The sequence below is a fragment of the Pyxicephalus adspersus genome, chromosome 3 (genome assembly GCF_032062135.1).
Source record: "Pyxicephalus adspersus chromosome 3, UCB_Pads_2.0, whole genome shotgun sequence".
In the NCBI taxonomy this organism is placed as follows: domain Eukaryota; kingdom Metazoa; phylum Chordata; class Amphibia; order Anura; family Pyxicephalidae; genus Pyxicephalus; species Pyxicephalus adspersus.
Genome location: NC_092860.1, coordinates 94,059,588 through 94,080,508, shown reverse-complemented (window position 1 = coordinate 94,080,508; position 20,921 = coordinate 94,059,588). Strand labels below are relative to the sequence as shown.

Here is a 20,921-nt window from a genome sequence, read left to right as displayed (position 1 = left end):
ACTCAGCCCAGATTTTTTCTCCAGAGCACACACATTATTTTCGGATGCTAGAAGGAAGTCATTATGCACACTCATATGGCTGTGATTTTATTTTCTTCAGTGCTAACAGATGTACCTGATTTAGGCAGAAAATGGTTTATATGCTTTCCCATCTCTGCTCCTTGTGAGCCATGTAGTAGACATACTGTATATATAAGGAGAGAGAAGTACTCAAAGGAAATGTTTACCTGCTGTTAAAGCTTGACTAAAGTGTACATTTTTATTTTTTCCCAATCACTGTGGTTGTTCCTTCTCCAAAGCATTACTTAAAGTGTCCCTTTCAATAAAATTTACAAAAATTTAGCTTACATCACACTCCATAGCAGGACCAGTTATTTTGGCACATATGTAAGCACCAGACTGTCTTTAATAGTCTTTCCATGTCCCTCGCTCAGAAAGAAACCTATATTGAGGAATATTCAGGCTGCCATTGCTGACCCCAAAACACAGTCCTAGAGAAGTCAGCAATGGCAGCCAACACATATCTTTATTTACAAAAACCAGAAAAAAAAAATTTACAATGCGACTTTCTCTAAAGTTTTTTTTGGATAAAGGTATAATATATGGATAGTCAAAGCTGCAAACAAACTTTGACCCATTTAGCATTCAATGGTTACAAGAGATTAAAACAGAAGCTTTCACCTAAATAGTATTATAATATAATATGCTCTTACCCTTAAGGTACATGCTGGGACACTCTCTAGAGGGTTGCAACTGTCTCCCAGTTGTGTTGTCACCTTGTCACATCTGTTCTTATTGTAGACTAAAATCGGCCATGCTGCCATACATTACAGATGCATTATCCAAGGCTGTCGCTTTTAAATGGGTTAAATGTCATTCAACTGGGTTGCTAACATACCATAAAGAACAGAACATTGGTTGCACAATTTTTTGGTAATGCAGAACAACAAAAATGCATTGATGTACACTGACATAATGCACTAAAACATGTTTGTTTACCCCAATGTATATGTAAAAGGGCTTTTAACCAATGAAGTAGAGCTAATGCTAGAGCAAATGTATGTACATGGGCAATGTTTGAAAATGAAATCAGCAAAACTGATATTAAAAAACAGGATAAATCAAAGACCACTTTCAGCCTTGGTGATCCATATCTGTCATCCATATGTACCATTTTCTCTTCAGCTTGCCAAGTTTGGTAACTGTGAAAAGGTGTGTTCTTGTTCCGCTGATTTTTGGAATAAATGCTAAGGGTTTAAAGGAGATTTCTGCAACACCCTGCTCTACACAATTATTAGTATCCCATGAAGTCACTTTGTTTCATCAACAAAAACTGTGCTCTCAGCAATGACTGGATAGATTTACTGCATCCAACTGCTATATTGCATTTTACTAGAAGCTACATACAAACACAAAATTTTTTATCCTATCTTGCCATGTGATGTCTCACTTAAAAAAAAAAAAAAAAACATGTTAAATATGTAAACCCATGACCACGTAATAATTCAAATTATACATAAAAGATGAAAAAATGCAAACTGATTATAATCTGTTCTTTTTATTTTAACACTGCTAAAATTGGTAGAGATACATCTTGTGTGTACAAAACTAAGCTGACCTTTACAGAAATTACTTTTTTTACTGAACAAACTCTCTGACATTTGCATTGGAAGAAAATAAAATTTATTTCCCTAAGAGCAAAATAAAACAGTAACATTATTGATCATTTGATTGCATAATTATGATCATTTTAAATCTAAATGTAACAAATGAGCAATTTAAACTAATTATTAGATGCACAATGTCTGTGTGATCACAGCAAGTATAGCAGAAATGTGATTATGTTTCACGTGAGGGCAGACAAGATTCAATCATTTTTCCATTTCAGGAGAAGGTTTTATGATGTAAACTATTTTTCCAGAGTCCAGGGGTGAGTGTTTTGTTGTTCCCTAACAAAATTTAAACTGCTGGCTACTATTAAAACCATGACTTATAAAGTCTGTTTTCTTCAACAAATGTCATTAGAAAAACTGAATACCCAAAAACACCAATAACCAGGACAAGGACACAAACATTCTGTTCTCATAAAATGATGTAATTTTAGCCGTTATAATAAATGGTGGGGGATGCAGTCATAGAACACTGAATCAATGAAAATTTCATAGTCAACTGCCAATAACTATAGGAAATGTAAATGTCCCTTGGCAATGAGTATGATTTAAGTATCTGTAGATGGATAAAGATCTGTAGTGGTTGGCTCATATGGTATATAGGCACCTAGGACAGTCCCTTTATTCCCTAGACTGCTCGATGTAATAAAATTAGGTGAAGTTAATTTATTCAGCTAGCCTAATAAACCCAAGGAAAGGCTCAGACAGAAAATAACAGATATGACAAAAAGTGAATTGTTTTCTAGCCAGAAACCTGATGTAAGCTTGCAGCTGGTACGGTATCATAGCATATATTATATGTGGCAGCACCCACTGTAGATTATTGGCTCACTGGTGCTGCCATAACAGAAATGCCACAGACTGGGAATTAAACTTCTAGTCAAAAGTCCTCATTTGACAATCTACATTAACAACTCACGTATTAGAAAGTTGTGAATTATCCTTAGCCACAACAAAATCTGAGAATATATTCTCCTTTAGATATACCAAAATATATGTAGCATGTGCGTAGAGAATGGTTAATCAGTTTAGAATATATGTAATTAGCTTTAGTTACCAAATTTAAGATTTTTAAAAATGAATTGATGTTTTTTTTTTAACTATTTAAATATCTTCAAATCTTTATTTTGCCACTGTATGCTTACAATCTTTGTTTTACAAAAAAACATTGATAGTAAATGATTCCCAAAGCACTAAGGGTTAGAGTAAGAGAAAGCATAGCAGTCTTAGCTCTCTTTCAGACACATCTGTCTCTCACTGAAACCTCAGACTTGAGTTGTCTGCATAAGGACACACCAGGGTCAGAGCAGTATCAGGAGGAGTGAACTGAAAAAAATGTAACTATTTACAGAGATCTCTGACATGCCATTTTAAAGGGCAAGATCACATGAAAACATTCTAATTTACCTTTCCTGGGGTTGGTTCTTTACACAGAAAAGGAGCATTATGGTACCATCAGCAAGCTGAGACTTCTGTACAAAAGGCGAGCTCATGCTGGGACATTCATGTACTGTATCCAAGTCAACAGCCAGACATCTCTTTTACTATGAGTTCTGGAAGTAATGTCAGTGTTAAACATTAATTATATTGTGTTGATTTGAAGGCAGTTAACATGACTTCATCAATGCCCATTTTGATCTTGGCGGATACTACTGGAATTATAAGCAAATGAAGATAAAAGTTCAGGCAGTGGGAGGAAATCCTCACTGTATGCCTTACACCTACTCTTTGTGTTATCCTGTAGATCTGAATACATGAGCGGCATGATAATTAGCACTCTGGATAACAAGTCTGTTGTTATCTCACCACACAAAACACAGAAATAGCTGCCAAGATTCCCCTGACCATAGGCAACTCAGCTTTCCCCTTGATAATACACACATATAGAGTAAGCTGAAAAAAGTACTTTGTTTTAGAAGGTGAAAACAAAGCTAAAAGATGGGTATGATCCTGCAGTGTATATGGAGACAACATGTGAATGACAAAGATACCAAGCATAACAGTAGCCATAGATTATACAGCTGTTCTGTGGCCAGGAGTAGTAGAAGTATAGACACACTAACTAGAATAAACCCAACTTCCAGCAGACTAGAAACGCTCTTTTATTTACTTCAGCCATATGCCAAAGTGTATGGATAGAGACAAAATGTAATCGACAAAGATAAAACAAGAAAGTGTGAGGTAACAAAGTTGGTCTCCGGTGGAATAACATACGTTGCCTTTATAGGCCTTATATGCCATTCCTTGGTAATATATACAGAAAATGACCAGAATAGGAAGAGTTTTTTGGCAGAGTTAGTGTATTTGTTCCTAGTCCTTCTTATTACATTATCAGTGAATACAGACTGGGTTACAGTCATGGTAACAATAATCACAATCCATATGTGATGGGGCCAAAAGGGCACTAGACAATACCAGAATGGTACAAATATTTGTTGCATACGTATGAGCCGTATACCCGACTCGTTTCGCCCGTTTTACGCTTCCTCTAGGGTGGCGGTACGTTTAGCGAATCATTGAGTGAATACCAGTCAGTATATTGTCCATGCAGAGTGTACAGAGTGTGCTATCAATGTAGAAAGGCCATAGCCCAGGCAGATGGAAGGGATGGGCGCCAATGGCCTGGCGTCATCTGCTGCTTTGCCGGATGGCATCATGGCTGTGGGATTCCTTGCAGAGACACTTCACCTATCATCCATAGGTACCTCATATACTTGGTATCCTGTGCAATACGCCTCCTGATTGGAGGCTCCCATCCCAGCTGCAGCTGTTTTGGGGACCAAACTGAAAGAATGAACACACTAAGTAGCCAACTTCAGGAAAAAATATTTTAGGTTGTGCAAAGAATTACAACCTCTATTGTTTTTTTTATTACTTCCTGTCTCAGTAATGCCCTGTAACTGTATATTTAAGAGAAAATTCAAAAAAGCTAGGTTTCTATCTCTTTTCAGTTTTAACTGCTAGCACACTTCTAAAGATTTTCCTTCACTTCTTTTCTCAGGCACATCCTGACTTTGTCATCATTCACCTCCATAGTTAAAGCTTAAAATGTGTTGGCTGAAGCAGTGCTTTAAAACATCATATTTTACTGCTAGTTACAAGTACAGTTACCCAGAGTGCCTAGCACGTGCCTTGGATAATGTGTAGAACCCCCCAAAAAAAAAACATTTTTAAGCAAAAAGGGTAAAATAATGGGGTGAAAATGTACATTGCAAAGAATATCCATTATATCCAATATATATATATATTATATATCTAAAAAAAAACTAAATTTTTACTTCCACTTAAATGGATCACTGAAGTCAGCAAAGCTTTCATTTCTAACATAAACTAACTTCATTCTTCCCTTAGTGTGGGACAAGTTGTAGTGGTACAGATCTGTTAATAAACAGTCAAGTGCTTGACCTTCTCAAATAATAGGTAAACACCTGTATATTCTATATTGTCATATGCCTACAATGTGTGTTAATGCATACTGACAGCTCAAACCAAATGTTGTATAGAGTTTGCAGCACCCATAAACCATATAATTTGACAAGTTGCTGCTAATTAACTCTGCATCATATTTACACGGGAATAAAAAGCTAAAATATTAGGAAACAGTTGGTGTTTTGAGAACAATAACAGATTTTCATTTTTAGACTATTCATACTACAGTGAATTGCAATTAACCTAATTCCCTCAACAATTAATGTTTTTTTACTTACACAAGCAATACACAAATATGAAACTTCTATTATTTAGCATTAAGCACTCTAATAGATTGCTTAGTTAGAAAGCTAGAATGATTCAACAGAGTTTTGAATTGTTTGGAATTTTAGTTTTACACAAAAATATTTAGAAACAGTGTCAGGTGTACACTGTTCAAAATTGCATACCAGAATTTAAGGTACTCCTAGACACTGACATTTAATTTGTAGTTTTGCAAAAGATGGTGGTGTTATATACTGTTATCGTAAGGCAACTTTGCTTATTACCTGTTAATGCAGGGTACCATGAAGCTGATGTGTGCAGATGCCCCAGTTTCGGTAGCACCAGTGCCTCTACCCTGTGTCACGGCCCTAGGAGTGTAGCTGTGCCTACACCACAGAGGATTCACAAGCATTCAAAACTTTGTCTTTTGTCTTGACTGTGTCTCTCTGTAAGCATTTCCATTATCTTTTTGTCCCAAAGATGCAACAGGAAGTGACAGCAAATCATATTGGGTTTCTATTTTTATTTTTATTTTGCTTTCCTCTTTTAGAAACCTGTTTGCCACTCAAACAATGCCACATTTATCAAAGCTGGAAAAGTTTTGTTCTCTGGTGAAAAGGTTTCCAAAGGAGGAAAATAGATGTACCATAATTACTCTACATTGGGGATTCACTTTAAAATCACCACTATTCTAAAATGGCAATGAGTGGAAAAAGTAGAGAAAAGGTATTTGATACAAAAACCACTGATCTCCATTTCAGCTTTGAAAGTGCAGAATAAAAGGGACCAATTTTATTTGCCATTTTTTTGGTAAAAGAAAAGGTGATAAACTTGGTTCTATGTTTAAAACCTGTTTTAAATAGAGATTTAGTAAAAAATAAAAAATAAATTAACCTATTCAACATGTGATAAATGTACATAGTCACCTGAACAGATGTCCCCACTGAAGATTTACTTTCAGCTCTTTTTTTTGTGCTAATTACAAAATGTGGAGTTTTCCATAACTTTATGTCTGTAATAATGGTTAACAGAACAAAACCAGCCCCAAGTCATATGTAAATGCACATAAAAGAAAATAAATGGGACAAAATGTGCATTATACATATTAAAATAAGCTATACACTGCATATTTTTTTCAACAAGAACAAAGTTTTGCACATATAAGCACATAGCATATCCAATAGGCTGTAATAGGTGACTTCTGGAGGAAAGGGAAATTAGGCTTATTCACTGTTCACAGTTTAAGCATTCTGGCTTTTTACTATTGTTATTGATTGCACTCGATTTGTATGCATCAATCATCATAATATTCAATGCAATAGCATACAACTCTTTTATAGCTACAATAAGGAAAAACAATTTCTGATTGGTTGGTTTGGGCTGCTGCATTTTGTAGATTATTGCACAGATTTATCAAAACAACTCTTTTTGCAAGACCTGCATTAGAAAAATAATGATCCAAGAAAAGAAAACCCAAATAAAAGATACAATACAACTTTCAATAGGGGCGGTCTGATATAAGGAACTGCAATGTGTAACAATGAGTTTTTAGGAGTGGTTTGAACCGGGGACGGGGGGTAATTCTGTAAGTTTATGTTTGGGAGTAACTGGTAAACAAGGGAACATCAAGTAGATAGTTAGGTCTTACACTTGGTTACATTGAGTTTGGAGATTGTTGGTTATTGCACCTTGCTCTTTACCCATAAATGATTCAGAATATAAATATCTACCTTTTTATGTTTCTGCACTCTGCAATTTGTGCAACTTTAATAACAATAGAAAATGTTTCCAGTTTTGACCATCAAGTAATTATCAGGTTGGAGAGTGACAATAAATACCTAAACAGTTTGTTCTGCTTGTCTTCCCACTGGGAAAATGGTATTGCTTGTTGGAATTTTTCTCTGATGAATCTTTTCTCTTGCTATGAAGCAGAGGTAAATGTGTCAGATGTGCTGCTGCTCTAACACTGGGAGGATTGCATATCTCTCAAATATAACTAGACTGTGATACAATGGACAAATATTACCTGCCCACAATTCATCATTTAGAGCCTAGAACACATGGGGCAATTTTCACTTCTGATCTAATTCCTGTTCCAATAAAATGATTGTATCTGAAGAGACATCAACAAACAAACCATTTTTTTGTGTGTTTCTGATTGGAGGTAGATTGATCAAACATGTAAATATTGTTTGAAAGCACTTAAATCATGATGTGAACAGAAATAGTCTTTTAAATTTGAAAACTTTTTATTCTATGAAGATGTGTGTGCAGTGCTTTTGGATTTCCAAAGAATGGATAGATCAGAAAATGTATCAGACCATTCCATCAAGAGCTTTGATCAATTTTGTCAGCAGGTCTGTTTGGATGTACTAGACTTAAGGTTGGCTTCAGACTTACCTTGGTAATCAGATGAACAATCCACTTTCAGATCACACAGTCACAAGAGGACTGCAGGTGTGTGTTGGGAAGGTAGTGGTAGAGAGCACAGAACTGGCTCCCAGAAATGTGTAATGAGCAGGCAAGCCACACTTTTTTTAGCCTGCTAATTTTTTTAAAACATGCAACAATCAAGCTGAATTTAATAAATGTCTATGGATTAGTTTAGGATCTATGCATAACCCATGACACATAATCAGTTAAAAAAGTCCAGTTCTTCTCAATTATTTTAAGATTGTACTGTATACTACTCCATGTATACTGAACAAGGAAACATTTACAATACATTTGAAGATTCATTTATATAATAGGTTTATGTACAGTTACCTTTTGCAGCATGGTGAGCATTTACATTAAATCTTCATATCTGAAATCAGCTACTTACCTAAAGAAAATGAGGAAAAAAAGAAAACATGTTAAAATGACTTCAAATAATGCAAAAATGTTTCCCAATAATATTGTCAAATTCACTACAACAGTTCTTAATATCTAATGTCTCTTAACGTCTATTGTTTGTATTTCAAGTCATTGAAATCCAAAGAGCTCTATTTATAAAACAGGCAATCAGCCATTTCCCCTTGGGAATCAATTACTGCCATTAACATACATGGACCTGAAAGACTCCCAGAAGTAAATGTTTGAGGGAATGTCTAATTCCCTAAATAGAGCCTAAACTATGTGTACCTTAAACTTACATTTCCGTTTTATTATCTACACTACAACACTCATGAAGTGAACCTGACCTGGTCTAAAACATTTTCAAAATAATAACCAGTGTTAGCCTTCAGTTGATTCCCTGTATCTGTGTGGTGCCATGTTGGAGACCTAGGGTTGCACATCATGTTGTCATGTTGTAATGTATTACAATGGTAACACTATTTAACAAACTGACTATTCACTATCAATATGCATTTGAAAATTTAAATTAACATTAAACAGCAAAAAAAACATTTATGCAGTATTAGTACTAAATTTACAACTTTACAAAAAATGCTACAGTTTTCCTGGACAAAAATTGCCTATTGACCTTTATAATGAGTTTATAATGAGGATCGGAAAAAATTTCCAAATCTATTTTTGCTCATGAAGTTTATCATTGAAGAACGACCTTTACAGTTCTGGCACATAGCTAGTATTCAGAAACGTAAAATGACCATATCTTCCAGTAATGGAAAAAGATCTATGGATAAGAACTGTTTGTTATGACAAATTGAGAACATGCTGGTTCTGTTACAAGTAACATTTAAAGATGACAGAATGAGGTCACTGCACAAGTACACAAAACTCATTATATGCACACAGAAAACAAGTATGGAAAATGAGCTATAGTAAACAAAAGTTACTAGCCACAAGAGTTATTTCCTATTTGTCAAATTTCCAAATATTAAACAACCTGCCAACATCCCTACTTAGAACAAGAAAAGACCGATTTTTGTAAGTGGGACTTTTAACGCAGTAAAAGCAAAGACATAATTATATAAAAAGAAGAAGAAACTTTATTGTTCACAAGATAATAAAAATCTGACAAACCAGTACATAACTTTAAAACATCCATGATTCCATCATACTACAAGATGGCAGGTGTAGTGACAGACTCAAGCTAAAAACATTGTGATAAATATATCAATATAGCCTAGGTAAGTACAGTTGATGATTTGCTGTAACAATCCAACACGTTTCACAGAATAAATCCTTTTCCTCAGGGATTTAGTTTGTACCAATAATAAATATAGCAGCACTACAACATAATACAAAAAAATTAACTATCAGTCATTTAATTTTCATATTTCACACAGACACTTTTGTATATTAAAACATAATACATAACACATACCACCAAATATCAAAGTCATTGGTAAACTTTCTTTATACAGGGGGCAGAGATTAAAAAAAAATCTTAAGCAGGGTGTATTGAAGTATTAGGGAAGCCAAATGTTTGACCAACAAAAGCAAGGTATGCTACTTCTACATCCAAGCAGCTTAAATATTATAATGGCTGCAACTGCCCCAATAAAAACCACAAATCTGCCAAGGTATCTGACCACACAAAGTCTGGACTGTCTGGCTAACCAGTAGTTTATATGGGGAGAAAAAAACTGTAAACTATATATTTTTTATTTTTGTAACATTGTAACATGTTCCAGGTTTGCTGAATCACTCAATGTTACTGGTTAAAGTGTATTCTCTTCAGCCTTTGAGAACCTTAATAAATCAGGCCCAATGTGTATTGGAAGCTGCAGGTACCTCATGACCTGGGGGGCATCCAGGATCATCTATCCAACTTTATCCTTGGTTTGACTGTTCCTGGACTACCCCTTTAACTCACTGGAGTTTAGTCTGTTTAATTACTGAGCGTTAGCATCAGATGTGGGTATTACTTAGGGTGGATTGCAAGCAAATGTAGTCTGCCTAGAATCAACCACCTCTGGGTCCATTAAGGCATTCCAATTTTTGCATTACTCTTTCCATGATCCAGCCTAATGCATAGATCCAGACTGAGGTTGGAGCTTTATAAAAGTACTGCTGAAGAATGTTGTGTTGTTTTCAGTAAGCTATGTACAGGCCCTGCTGGTGCCATCCACCAGACAGGATCTGTCTGTATTGGTTTATTAAGCAATTAGACCCAGTGATGATGCGTCTGGGTCTAAAATAATATATGTATTGAAAACAGAAAGATTTTATTTGGACATTTCATTACCATCTTGTTAGAGGAAGAAAGGAGGTACAAGGTAAGGCAAAATATAAGCAATCTTTAGCTGCAGCAGTAAAAGTTGGAAATTTCAAAAAAACTACATTTTAATATTTATTTTTAACAGTGCGGTACACAGTACACACATTATAGTGCTTGATGTATTATATCCATATCAAAAGGTTGAAAGAATGTCATAGTGAAAATAAAAAGACTAATTTACAAATATGGTAGCCTCAAAAACTGTATTTCTGTATTTGTTGATCAGTGTCTGTAATAACTGAGATGAGAAGCACAATAAACACATTAGTATGATAAAATAATGTACATCTATCAGGGACACTGTAATTAAAACACATTAAACTGACATTAAGATTTTAGAAGGGTTTTTTTGTTGTTAAACCACAAAAAAGAATAAAAAGTCAATGGTCTGACCGTTCAAACTTCCAGAACAGAAAGGACGCAAGATTTCATTCTCCTAATTACTGCCAGCACTTTTTAAGACCAACAGTTAACTGTAAAACACATTCTTTTATAAGCATTCAGCAACGGAGCAGCACAATTCGTATATAAATGAAACAGTTTAAAAGCTAGTTCTAAAACTAGGTATAGACATCAAAATGGGTGTTTGCTGTTTAGATTCTCAATGATGCAGTAATTGGTCTATGTTCACAAAACAGCATAAAAGTCTAGAAGTGACATTTACTTCTTTGGGAAATCTGTAAACTTTACTGAAAAATGCTGTTCTTCTAGCAATATGCACAGGTATTATGTGATCACTGATTGACTAGAATTTGCATCAGTAAAAATACCTTAATTTCTAACCACCCAATTATTTTAAAATTGCAGTAGATTAGAAGGTATTCAATTCGCTAAATAGAGTGAGTTTCAAGCTTGGCCCTGCATCCTCCTGCTTCCTCAGGAGTTTCACTGATGGTTACATCTGCTTATTCATTTTTTCCATCATATGCCTTTTTAAAAGGCTCAGATTTCTGACCCATTTACTTGGATGATGGACTAGCAAAATTCTATCTGCAGTGTCAATACAAGTTAAATGTCTACAAACCAAGCTAGCTGTTCTGTATGTAGACAGATTTTGCATATATTGTTATAAGTGTTTCCTTTTAATCAGACTATTCAGTTGTATACTCAAACTGAATATAGTTTTTTATATAAGGCTGGGAGTATGAATCTGAACAAGCCAGTAATCGTTTTGCCTTTATAGTATAATCTGTGTTAAGGTGTGATCAGAAATCACATGCTATAGACTTTTTCTGAAGAATATAGTCTATCTGAGACACAGATAGAAGCTGATTAACTATACTGTACAAATTATATACAAAAACAAAAAATACGGATAGATGCTTTTTTTTATTAAAGCTAATAAACAAAAGGAGTGTTACAGACTGAAAATGGTGGGCACAGGAGGGAAAATATTTAACTTTAACAGGACCCATCAGAAGTGGAGAGAATACAAGCATTACCATTCACCATGATTCTCAGGATCCCAAAGAAATAATAATAAAAAAAAAACACTGCAGCTTTTTTTCTCAAGTGTAAACTACAAAAAATATAGATATGGAGATGCTATATCCACCTAGATTTCATTTTGTTAGAGCATACAGACTTTCTTTTGAACTTACTATCTCAAGCCCTTTTGTAGCCCTAGCTACCTCCATCCGCTAAGCATCATGCAAAAAAGCAGTCTCAGTGGAGGCCTAGGTACTACTAGATGGTGCTTTCTACTGTAGTACTTGACAAACTTTCAAAGACAAAGCCATTAGAGCATATTTAACTCCAAACATGGATTTCAATCAGTTTTACACAAAGCCTTCTGGTAATCTCTCTTGTATTTCTACTAGGCTCATGATTAGACACAGCTTATTTTTATTATGTCTGATGAAGTTGTCACGGTTAGATTTCTACCACTAAAAGGTTTGTAACTGAGTTCTCTGTAACAGATCATTGGTCCTCCACATACAATACTCTGTTCCACATGCATGGTTGTTTTACCAATAGTTGAACTCTAATGCCAGGGTTTAAATCCACGTATAACTTGCCAATATGATGAAGCCTAGCAGGTATTTTTTTAATTTTAATTTTTCTAAAGCCTAACAGGTAATTTTTTTTTTTTAATTTTTCTAATGGCCATTATTTGGTGGGTTTTTTATATTATATGGTGGAAGTTGAAAGTTTTTCTTCATGATATATGCACTGATACTTGTCAAACTGTATTTAATAAAAACACACTCAAAATCATATTAGAGCACATAAATACAATTCTTTATATATATAAAGGACGATATTGTGCAGAGTAAATAAATACAGAATGTGGGTAAAATGTAAATGCACCAACAAAATAGCAACAAATTATTACACTCAATATTGTCCACAGGTGGCAGTTTAAAAATCTTAACACCTCATCAGTTTAGCATTAACCTTAAGTAACTGATTTATTGGACCAAAATGTCTTCCCTGCAATTTCTCCTAATAGTACTAAAATTGTACTGGATCAGCAATATTATCTCTCTACTGTGCAGACCTCATCAAGTATGAGAATTTTTTACTGGTTTAGGCCTTCCCAAAAGAGTGGGAGAAACTATGAGCCATTGTAGTTGAGGGGAAGGGATGGAGGATGCTATAGGGTATCAGGTAACCATAGATGTGGTTGTTTATCAGCATGTCTACAACTTTTAAGGATAGTCAGGTATAGTTTTGAAGGTAAACTCATAAATAAATGCCACAGATCCAAAGAGTCTCACCAGAGGCCCACTACAGTTAAATTTTGCCAAACTGCCATTGAGCCCACACTTTCTCCCCCCTTACAGAGAACTTCAATTCAGATTTCCTAGTTTACTAGATGTTTGATAAAAAGTCAAACCATTTACAAACACATAAAAAAAGTTACTTATCTTCAGCCACAAAAAAGCATCACCTATCCTAAAAATTATAAATCTGATTGGCCGATGTGCTTTCCTTGTTCTTGCTTACCATATCATCAGATCTGTCTCTATAGCAGTGGTCGCCAACCTGTGGTCCGAAAATTTTGGAGATCCGTGGCTCTGGTCGGTGCCCCACCCCAAACAGGGTCAGGAGAAGGAACCTGCTGGGTTTATGGCATCATGACGTCACTATGGGGGAGGTTTCTCCCACTTTGAGTAACACCCGGCTCCCCGCCCCCCCCCCCCATGCGCGGTACGGAGCCGGTAATTTTAGTGGTCCACAGGACCGAAAAGGTTGGCGACCACTGCTATATAGGATGTACTGCTTACTGTCTTAACCTGTTGCTTTCTTTTTTCTGCATATACTATCTGATATTATACCCTCTTTACTCCTCTCCCGTTTACATGGCTGCCTGTATACCCTTCATAACTGCTCTCCTACATAAATTGTTAGCTATTTTACACATGACTCTCTGTTCATACACAGACTGCTCTTTGAAACACGCTTTGCATTCTCCTCCACATACTAACCATTTTCCTACACTCTGGCACTCCTCTCCAACACATACTGGTGCAATCATACCTTATTTACGACTTTCCTGCATATACTGACCACTCTCGTATGTAATGACCCCAATCATATTTTCTACACTTTTCTCTTGCACATACTTACTGACGTATCCTTAAGAACCCATCTGCATAAACTGACAATTGCCCTATCCTACAGTACTCCTCTCCTACACATTTTGCCCCCTACCGGTATTTCTGTACTTCTCTTCAGGATATACTGTCTCCGGTTACAGTTTTCGGCACTCCTCTCCTTACACAGAAAACTGTAACTACCTTAATAACGACGGACATGTAAGCTGTTGGGCTTCCTTACTATTGGTGTTGGCCAATTTTGTCTCTGTTGTGTTTGTCAACAGTTTGATTGCATTGACCACAAAGTTTAGGTTGTTTGGTTAGCTAAATTAAAAGCCCACTGAAGCCAATGAAGAAAATTTTTGATTTTTTTTCTGGACTCTGGAGAGCTTGTGGACCAGCCAAATGCAACAAGAAAAGCATGAGAAAAAAGTGAGGGGATCTTTATATTAATAGAAAAAGGCATTTTATGTAGTTTTAGGAACATGAAGATACACCACTCCTTTAATTTACAGCCTATTGGAACCCCTTAATTTTTTTCAAGTAGAAATATGTTAGAAGCAAGACCAAAAGGACACGTATTGCAGTAATGTTTGGTTATAAATGGTGAGAATAATCTGTCGAATTTTACCATTTTCAAATAACATTTTGGTAGAAACTAGTAGACATTGTACTAGTGCAACAATTCTACTGCTGTTAAAATATTCTACTATTCGAATTTCTCTAGTGCTGATGGAATATTCCACCAATACAAATATTCTATTAGCAGCAGAATGATCAACCAACAGTAGAATTTTTCTACTAGGCAAAAAGTTCTACTTGATTCTACTTAAACAGCACACCTTTTTATTATAGGAGTTCAGAATCTTCCCTTAAAAAATGTGAAAATTCACTTGCCAGTTTTAGTTGTCCAAAAGTATATACATGTTTGGGTATCCAAAGTGACTGGGAATTTTCCTGAATTAAAAATTGATATTATTATTTACACAATTCTTTGAATGAACCTTTCACATTTTATAGAAAATCAACCGAATTGTTTGCACTTCTTAGTAACACCTCTGTATCTCAAAAACTTCATTTGTTAAATACTAAATCTTGCCTGTTCTGCAATGTGCACACTTTTACTAGATGGGGATAAAATACAGTTAAATATAATAATGGCTACAAAAATTTTACTGCATTATGTTATTCCAGATTTTGAAGACGGTAACATTCCCTTGGTATGTATGCTACCCAAATTATCAAGTATGGTAGTAAATTACTTTGCATAAAATGCTCTTTACCAGCATGAGAACCCTCTAATTGATGTTTTGCTGTGGTTTTTCATACTGGAAAAAGTACTGATATTGTAGTAATTACTGTAACTTTCTATTAAATATTGACAATTCTCTTTGGCATCAAAACCTCAATAAAGAGACAAAGCTCTGTAAACATCAAACAATCAGCCGCAGGAGGACCTCTGTTCCTCCCAGAAAAGATGACCAAGGACAAAAAAAGAAATAATTAGGATGTGAATGTGGGTCAATCATTAGACTATGCTTTGACCATCCCCAAGTTCTTTTGAACAATCCAGACCGCTTTATTGATTTTCATAGAGGACTACCAAACTTTATCCACAAATAACTATCCTGCTATAATTAGATGAAGATCAGGGGGAAAATGCTGCAGACACATTGGCCAGTGTCTTCCATTCTGGTCCTTACTTTTAAATGAAACAAATGATAACCATTTATAGAGTGTTTCCACAAAATGATTAACTTGAGTGGAACTAATGTATGGTTGTCCTCAAATGTTGGTTTACTTTTACCAAAGATCACATTGTGAGCCATTAAAATACATTGTACATGTAGTCCCCAGGTTAAGGACATATCCTAGATATGAATTGGGCTTCCCTGCTCATTGTGTGCAGAACGGAGGCATGGAGGGGGGAAGGGGCAGTTTGCATGACTTGCAGTAGAAATCTTTTGCTAAACACAGCTGAGGTTGTGGGAGATGTTAGGGTGGGTGAGCCAAGACAAACTGCTTTGTTTGTGATTAACTTACAGTGAGGATTTTATACAGTAACTGACACCATGCTGCCTATTAATTTGTTGAGACAAACATCTGCCCTAATTGCATTAAAATAATGTACTTGTTTCGACTTACAAATTCAACTTAAGAACAAACCTACAGTCCCTATCTTGTATGTAACCCAGAGACTACCTGTATTCTGTCTACATATCTTTAATATAGCCGCATTGATTTCTCCAACAGTGTGACACAGAAATTAGATTTAATTTTATTAAACATATCAGTGTTCTCCCCAGAAATTTTTTTCAGCTGGGTGGGGGGAAACTGTAGCCGGGTGGTAAAAAAAAGTGGGCGGGAATAGACAAAGCAAATTTGGAGCACCTAGTTATTTATGCCATAGGTATCCAGTAACCCCTGCTATTGTGTCAGTGTTCTTCTTGCCCCTTATACTTTGTTTTAACTTTCTAATGCCTGGCTTGTTAGAATGTACATTTTTTCCATTTTTTTGTATTATGCCCCAACAGTCCAGTGCTGTGTATTTTAATCCAACTCCCTAGAGTTCCATGTTTTAATAGTGTAATCCCTTGTAGTGTAATATTGTGATCAATGTGGCTTAACAAATTAGGCTTAATTCACATTAGCAGTAAAAAATGCCCCTCCTGAGTGACTACTTCTTGGCAACTGCTAGGCACCTGGAATTGGTAACCAGTGATAACTGCTAAACACCTGGGATTGGTAATCTGTGATAACTGCTAGGCACCTGGGATTGGTAACCGGTGATAACTCCTAGGCACCTGGGATTAGTAACCGGTGATAACAGCTAGGCACATGGGACTGGTAACCAGTGATAACTGCTGGACAACTGGAATTAGTAACAGGCGGTAAGTGCTGGGCACCTGGGATTGGTAACCGGTGATAACTGCTTGGCACCTGGGATTGGTAACCTGTAATAACTGCTGGGCACCTAGGATTGGTACCAGGCAGTAAGTGCTGGGCTTTTCAGGCCTAGCAGTTTTTCAAGCAGCAGTGGTTACTGGTGAGAGGAAACTAAGGGGTAAACGCAGCAAATGCAACCTTACTGACAATGTGAATTCAGCCTACCGTCAGATGTCACCTCCTACAGCTATACCTAGGTAACACAAAGATCATCATGCAAGTGATCGCAGATGGGGGCAGGACAGCCAGTGACCTCCCATTACTGCCAAAAACAAAAACTTCCTGTAAAATTTATTCACCCGCAGTATGATTGCTGTGTATGTAAAGTCTGCTTGTCATGTTCTGCAGCCTAACAACTCATTGCGTTCAATCCTTTAGATCCCCTAAATTGTTGGTTGTAATTACCTAAAATTTTTAGGGTACACAGGGGACTCTCATAGCTACTAATGACTGTTTCTTTTTTTAATTTCAAGAATTTCAAAATATGGGGATCACGAGTTTAAAAACCTGTGGAAATTGAACATTTTGGTTGCTGTTTTATAAGAAAGTGCACCTAGGAGCCCAAATTTGAAAATGCAAATTAAGGACCCCCGAGGCCACTTACATAGCAAGAAGCATTGGGGTCGGGGCCCCCTAATATTTTACCTACCTTTCACCAAGATATATTCGTAATACTATGCTGTTCTTTCTGCTTCTGTTCATTGAATCCCAATTTATCTGGAATGAGGAGGTGCAGGAAACTGAAAATGTAGGTGCAAGTGGGGAACAGATGTATAAACCATTAGCATGGCATCACTAGAACATAAAAACCTCTGCCCATCAAACTGTCCACTTCACTACCTTGAACCTCGATTTCTCTACAACAGAGAGGTGCAGATAAACAGACTCAAAGGTGCAAGTGGGGAACACTTGTGGCTAACACCCCCCAAACTTTCATCTCCATGGCATCATTACATACATTTTTCCCATCAAAACACGCTGCCATGTTACCCATGACTTACCCTACCAGTACCTGAAATTTTGTTTTGATGGGCAGAGTTTTTTATGTTCTATTGATGCCATTGTGATAAAACTTTAGGGGGTGTTATCCACAGATGTTCCCCACACATTTTCCGTGTCCTACACCTCCCCATTCCAGAGAAATTGGGGTTCCCGTGTTAGAAGTGGGCAGTAATGTGTAACAGGGCAGTGCGTTTGCAATAGTAATGATATTTTAGTGTGTGTGTGTGGGAGGGTTATCAAAAGTGTCCCCTCACTGTACCTACATTTTCGGCTTTGTACACCCCACCATTCTAGGGAAATTGGGGTTTAAAGAAGATAAGCAGCTAGGGTAACATAGTATGACAGTTATAGATTTGTGAGAGGTAAGTAAAAAATGTAGGTGCCTTTCCCCAATTCTCCTTTATATGAAGGTGGCCCCGGGGGGCGCACTTGCTTTTAATACTGCAACCCGAATGTTGTATTTTCACAAGATTTTGAAATTCTGATTCCCATATCATGAAATTTGTAAAAGCTGGGGTGCTGAAATGGTAAATGGTGCTAACTACAAGAGTTCCCTGTGCACCCTGAAAATTACAAGTCATTATGACATACAGTTTAGGGGATAAAAAGGTTTATATACAGAGAGCTGTAAGGCAGAGGAATGTGACATGCAGCATTTATAGACACACACTGCTCTGATGAAGTCATTACACACGCCCACTGGGCGGAGACATTGATTACACAATGTGGGATTTTTTTTCCCCACTCAGCAAAGCTATGATGTGCTGTGCTCTCCTCAATACGCCCGGCTCTAAACAGCCATCAGTTCTTATCAGCGGAGAACGGAGCGAGCAGAGCAGCCGCTCCGGTGTCCGTTCAGAGCTGCTGAAAATGTGCCAGGCGAAATAATCCCAGCAGGTGGGCGGCCCGCCCCCCAAAAACGGGCTGGGGAGAACTATGGATATCTTTTTTTCTATGCCTCCATTGTCCCTTAGCCCATTGCAGCTATATCCTTATTTTTTTAGGTTTGCTTATGACAAATTGAGCATTCATTTATAGGTGATTCATCATCAAGGTAGTATGCCAGACACAGGTGACTTCTTTTAACATGGGGTCTTTATTTGGAGTTGACCATTCATTTTCGGCCTTGCATTTGGCAGTAGACTATTAAACCTGTAAAATGTAAAACACTTCAGTTCATGACAAACTCATACAAGCAAATTTGGCACCAGTTATCAGGTATTGTTTAAAGAAACTCAAAACAATATTTTGTAAAGTAGCACATATACATAATTTATGTCTCACTTGGGTTGTATTGTAAAAACTGAAAAGTAAACCTGGTATTTTTGTAGTGTAAGATCAAAACCCTTGTTGCTTGGTAGGGTCAACAGTTCTTTTTTTCCATAAGTCTGTCTATGAAAAAGTTTAGACCAACAAGTGGAAAAAAATTAAAGTTAGTTTTATTTCACTTTCAAATGCATAAACAAATGTTCAGGTTGTGGCATTTTTATGCTACTTTAAATCAGAGTACCTTTTCATAGATATACCTAATGTGTCCTATTTAGCTTGTGTCATCCTACAACAAATATCTTACACTGGACTTAAATGTATGCTCTTGTGTCCACAGTTTTTATTATAATTCCCTGATGCTATCAGATAGGATCTTTTCCTAGAAAACTTGCACCACTTATATGACAGGATTCGAGTGCCTCCTATTATCATTGTCAATAAACATTGTCATAACTAAAGGAATTGAATAGTTATTTCATTTAAAAAAAACTACAGGTTCAGAATAGTTAATAAATAAAAAACTTCAGAATAGTTAATAAATCTACAATAACTACAGTGGTACCTCGGTATATGTCCGCTTTGGTTTAAGTCCAACTTGGTATACGTCCTGTCTGGACGCGAAAAATTTTGCTTGGTATAGGACCATTGTTTGGACTTCCGACTTCTCTCGCGACTAACCGCGACTGCGCACAAGCAGATGCTATCGTTCGGTGACTCTGTGAATCAGGTGAACTTGTGTTTTGTTTTTTTGTGCTTTTAGGAGAATTCATTGACCATTAGTTCAAAGCAAATTAAGGAGTAGAGTTAAGGAGAGAAATATAATCTGTTTGTTGGATGTCACATAGTGCACTTTCATTTCACTCGTTTTGGATTTGCACGAGTGTCAGTATGTCAGATGCTATCATTCAGTGAAGAACCCGCTCTCTGTGACTCAGTGAATCAGATGATTTTGTGTTTTGCTCTTATGCTTTTTAGAGAATTCATTGATCTTGAGTTCTAAGAAAGTTAAGGATTAGTTAGGATCACCATGGAGGTGAAAAAAGAGATTGTTGAAAAGTATGAAGGTGGCATATCCAGAACATGGCTGCTGAATACAGTATGAGAGAACGACGGTATCTACAATTGTGAAAAACAAAGACGTTAAAAAAAATCGGCTAACGTTGCGAAGGGGATGAAATGTATTACAAAACAAAGACCAGAGACATTGGAGCATGTTGAAAAATTGCTTTTGATCTGGATAACAGAAAAACAGTGTGTTGGCGATAGCATATCGGAGGCAATGATTTGCGAAAAGGCAAAACTGTTGCATGCTGATCTTTTAAAAACATGGTTGGAACGAGCCAAGAAAGTGAAGCTTTTAAAGCCAGTCATGGTTGGTTTGATAATTTTAGGAAGAGGACTGGCATTCACAGTGTTGTGAGGCATGGAGAGGCAGCCAGTGCTGATCAAGATGCCGCCAATGATTTTGTTACAGAGTATGGGGAATTTGTGGAAGCTTAGGGTTTTGTTCCCCAACAAGTTTTTAATTGTGATGAAACAGGCCTGCTTGGGAAGAAAATGCCTAACAGGACCTACCGTATTTTTTGCCGTATAAGACGCACTTTTTCTTCCCCAAAACTGGGGGGGGGG

General features: G+C 36.5%; 1 protein-coding gene across 2 annotated transcripts in view; it reads right to left on the bottom strand.

Annotated features, from left to right (window-relative positions):
- Window positions 1-20,921, bottom strand: part of ANK2 (ankyrin 2) — a 281,636-nt gene that overhangs the window by 219,584 nt on the left and 41,131 nt on the right. For both annotated transcript variants that reach the window (XM_072405742.1, XM_072405741.1), the window contains exon 2: window positions 8,130-8,187. In XM_072405742.1, coding sequence (XP_072261843.1) covers window positions 8,130-8,150 — 21 coding nt within the window. In that variant the 5' untranslated portion in view covers window positions 8,151-8,187. The remainder of the gene's footprint in view (window positions 1-8,129; window positions 8,188-20,921) is intronic.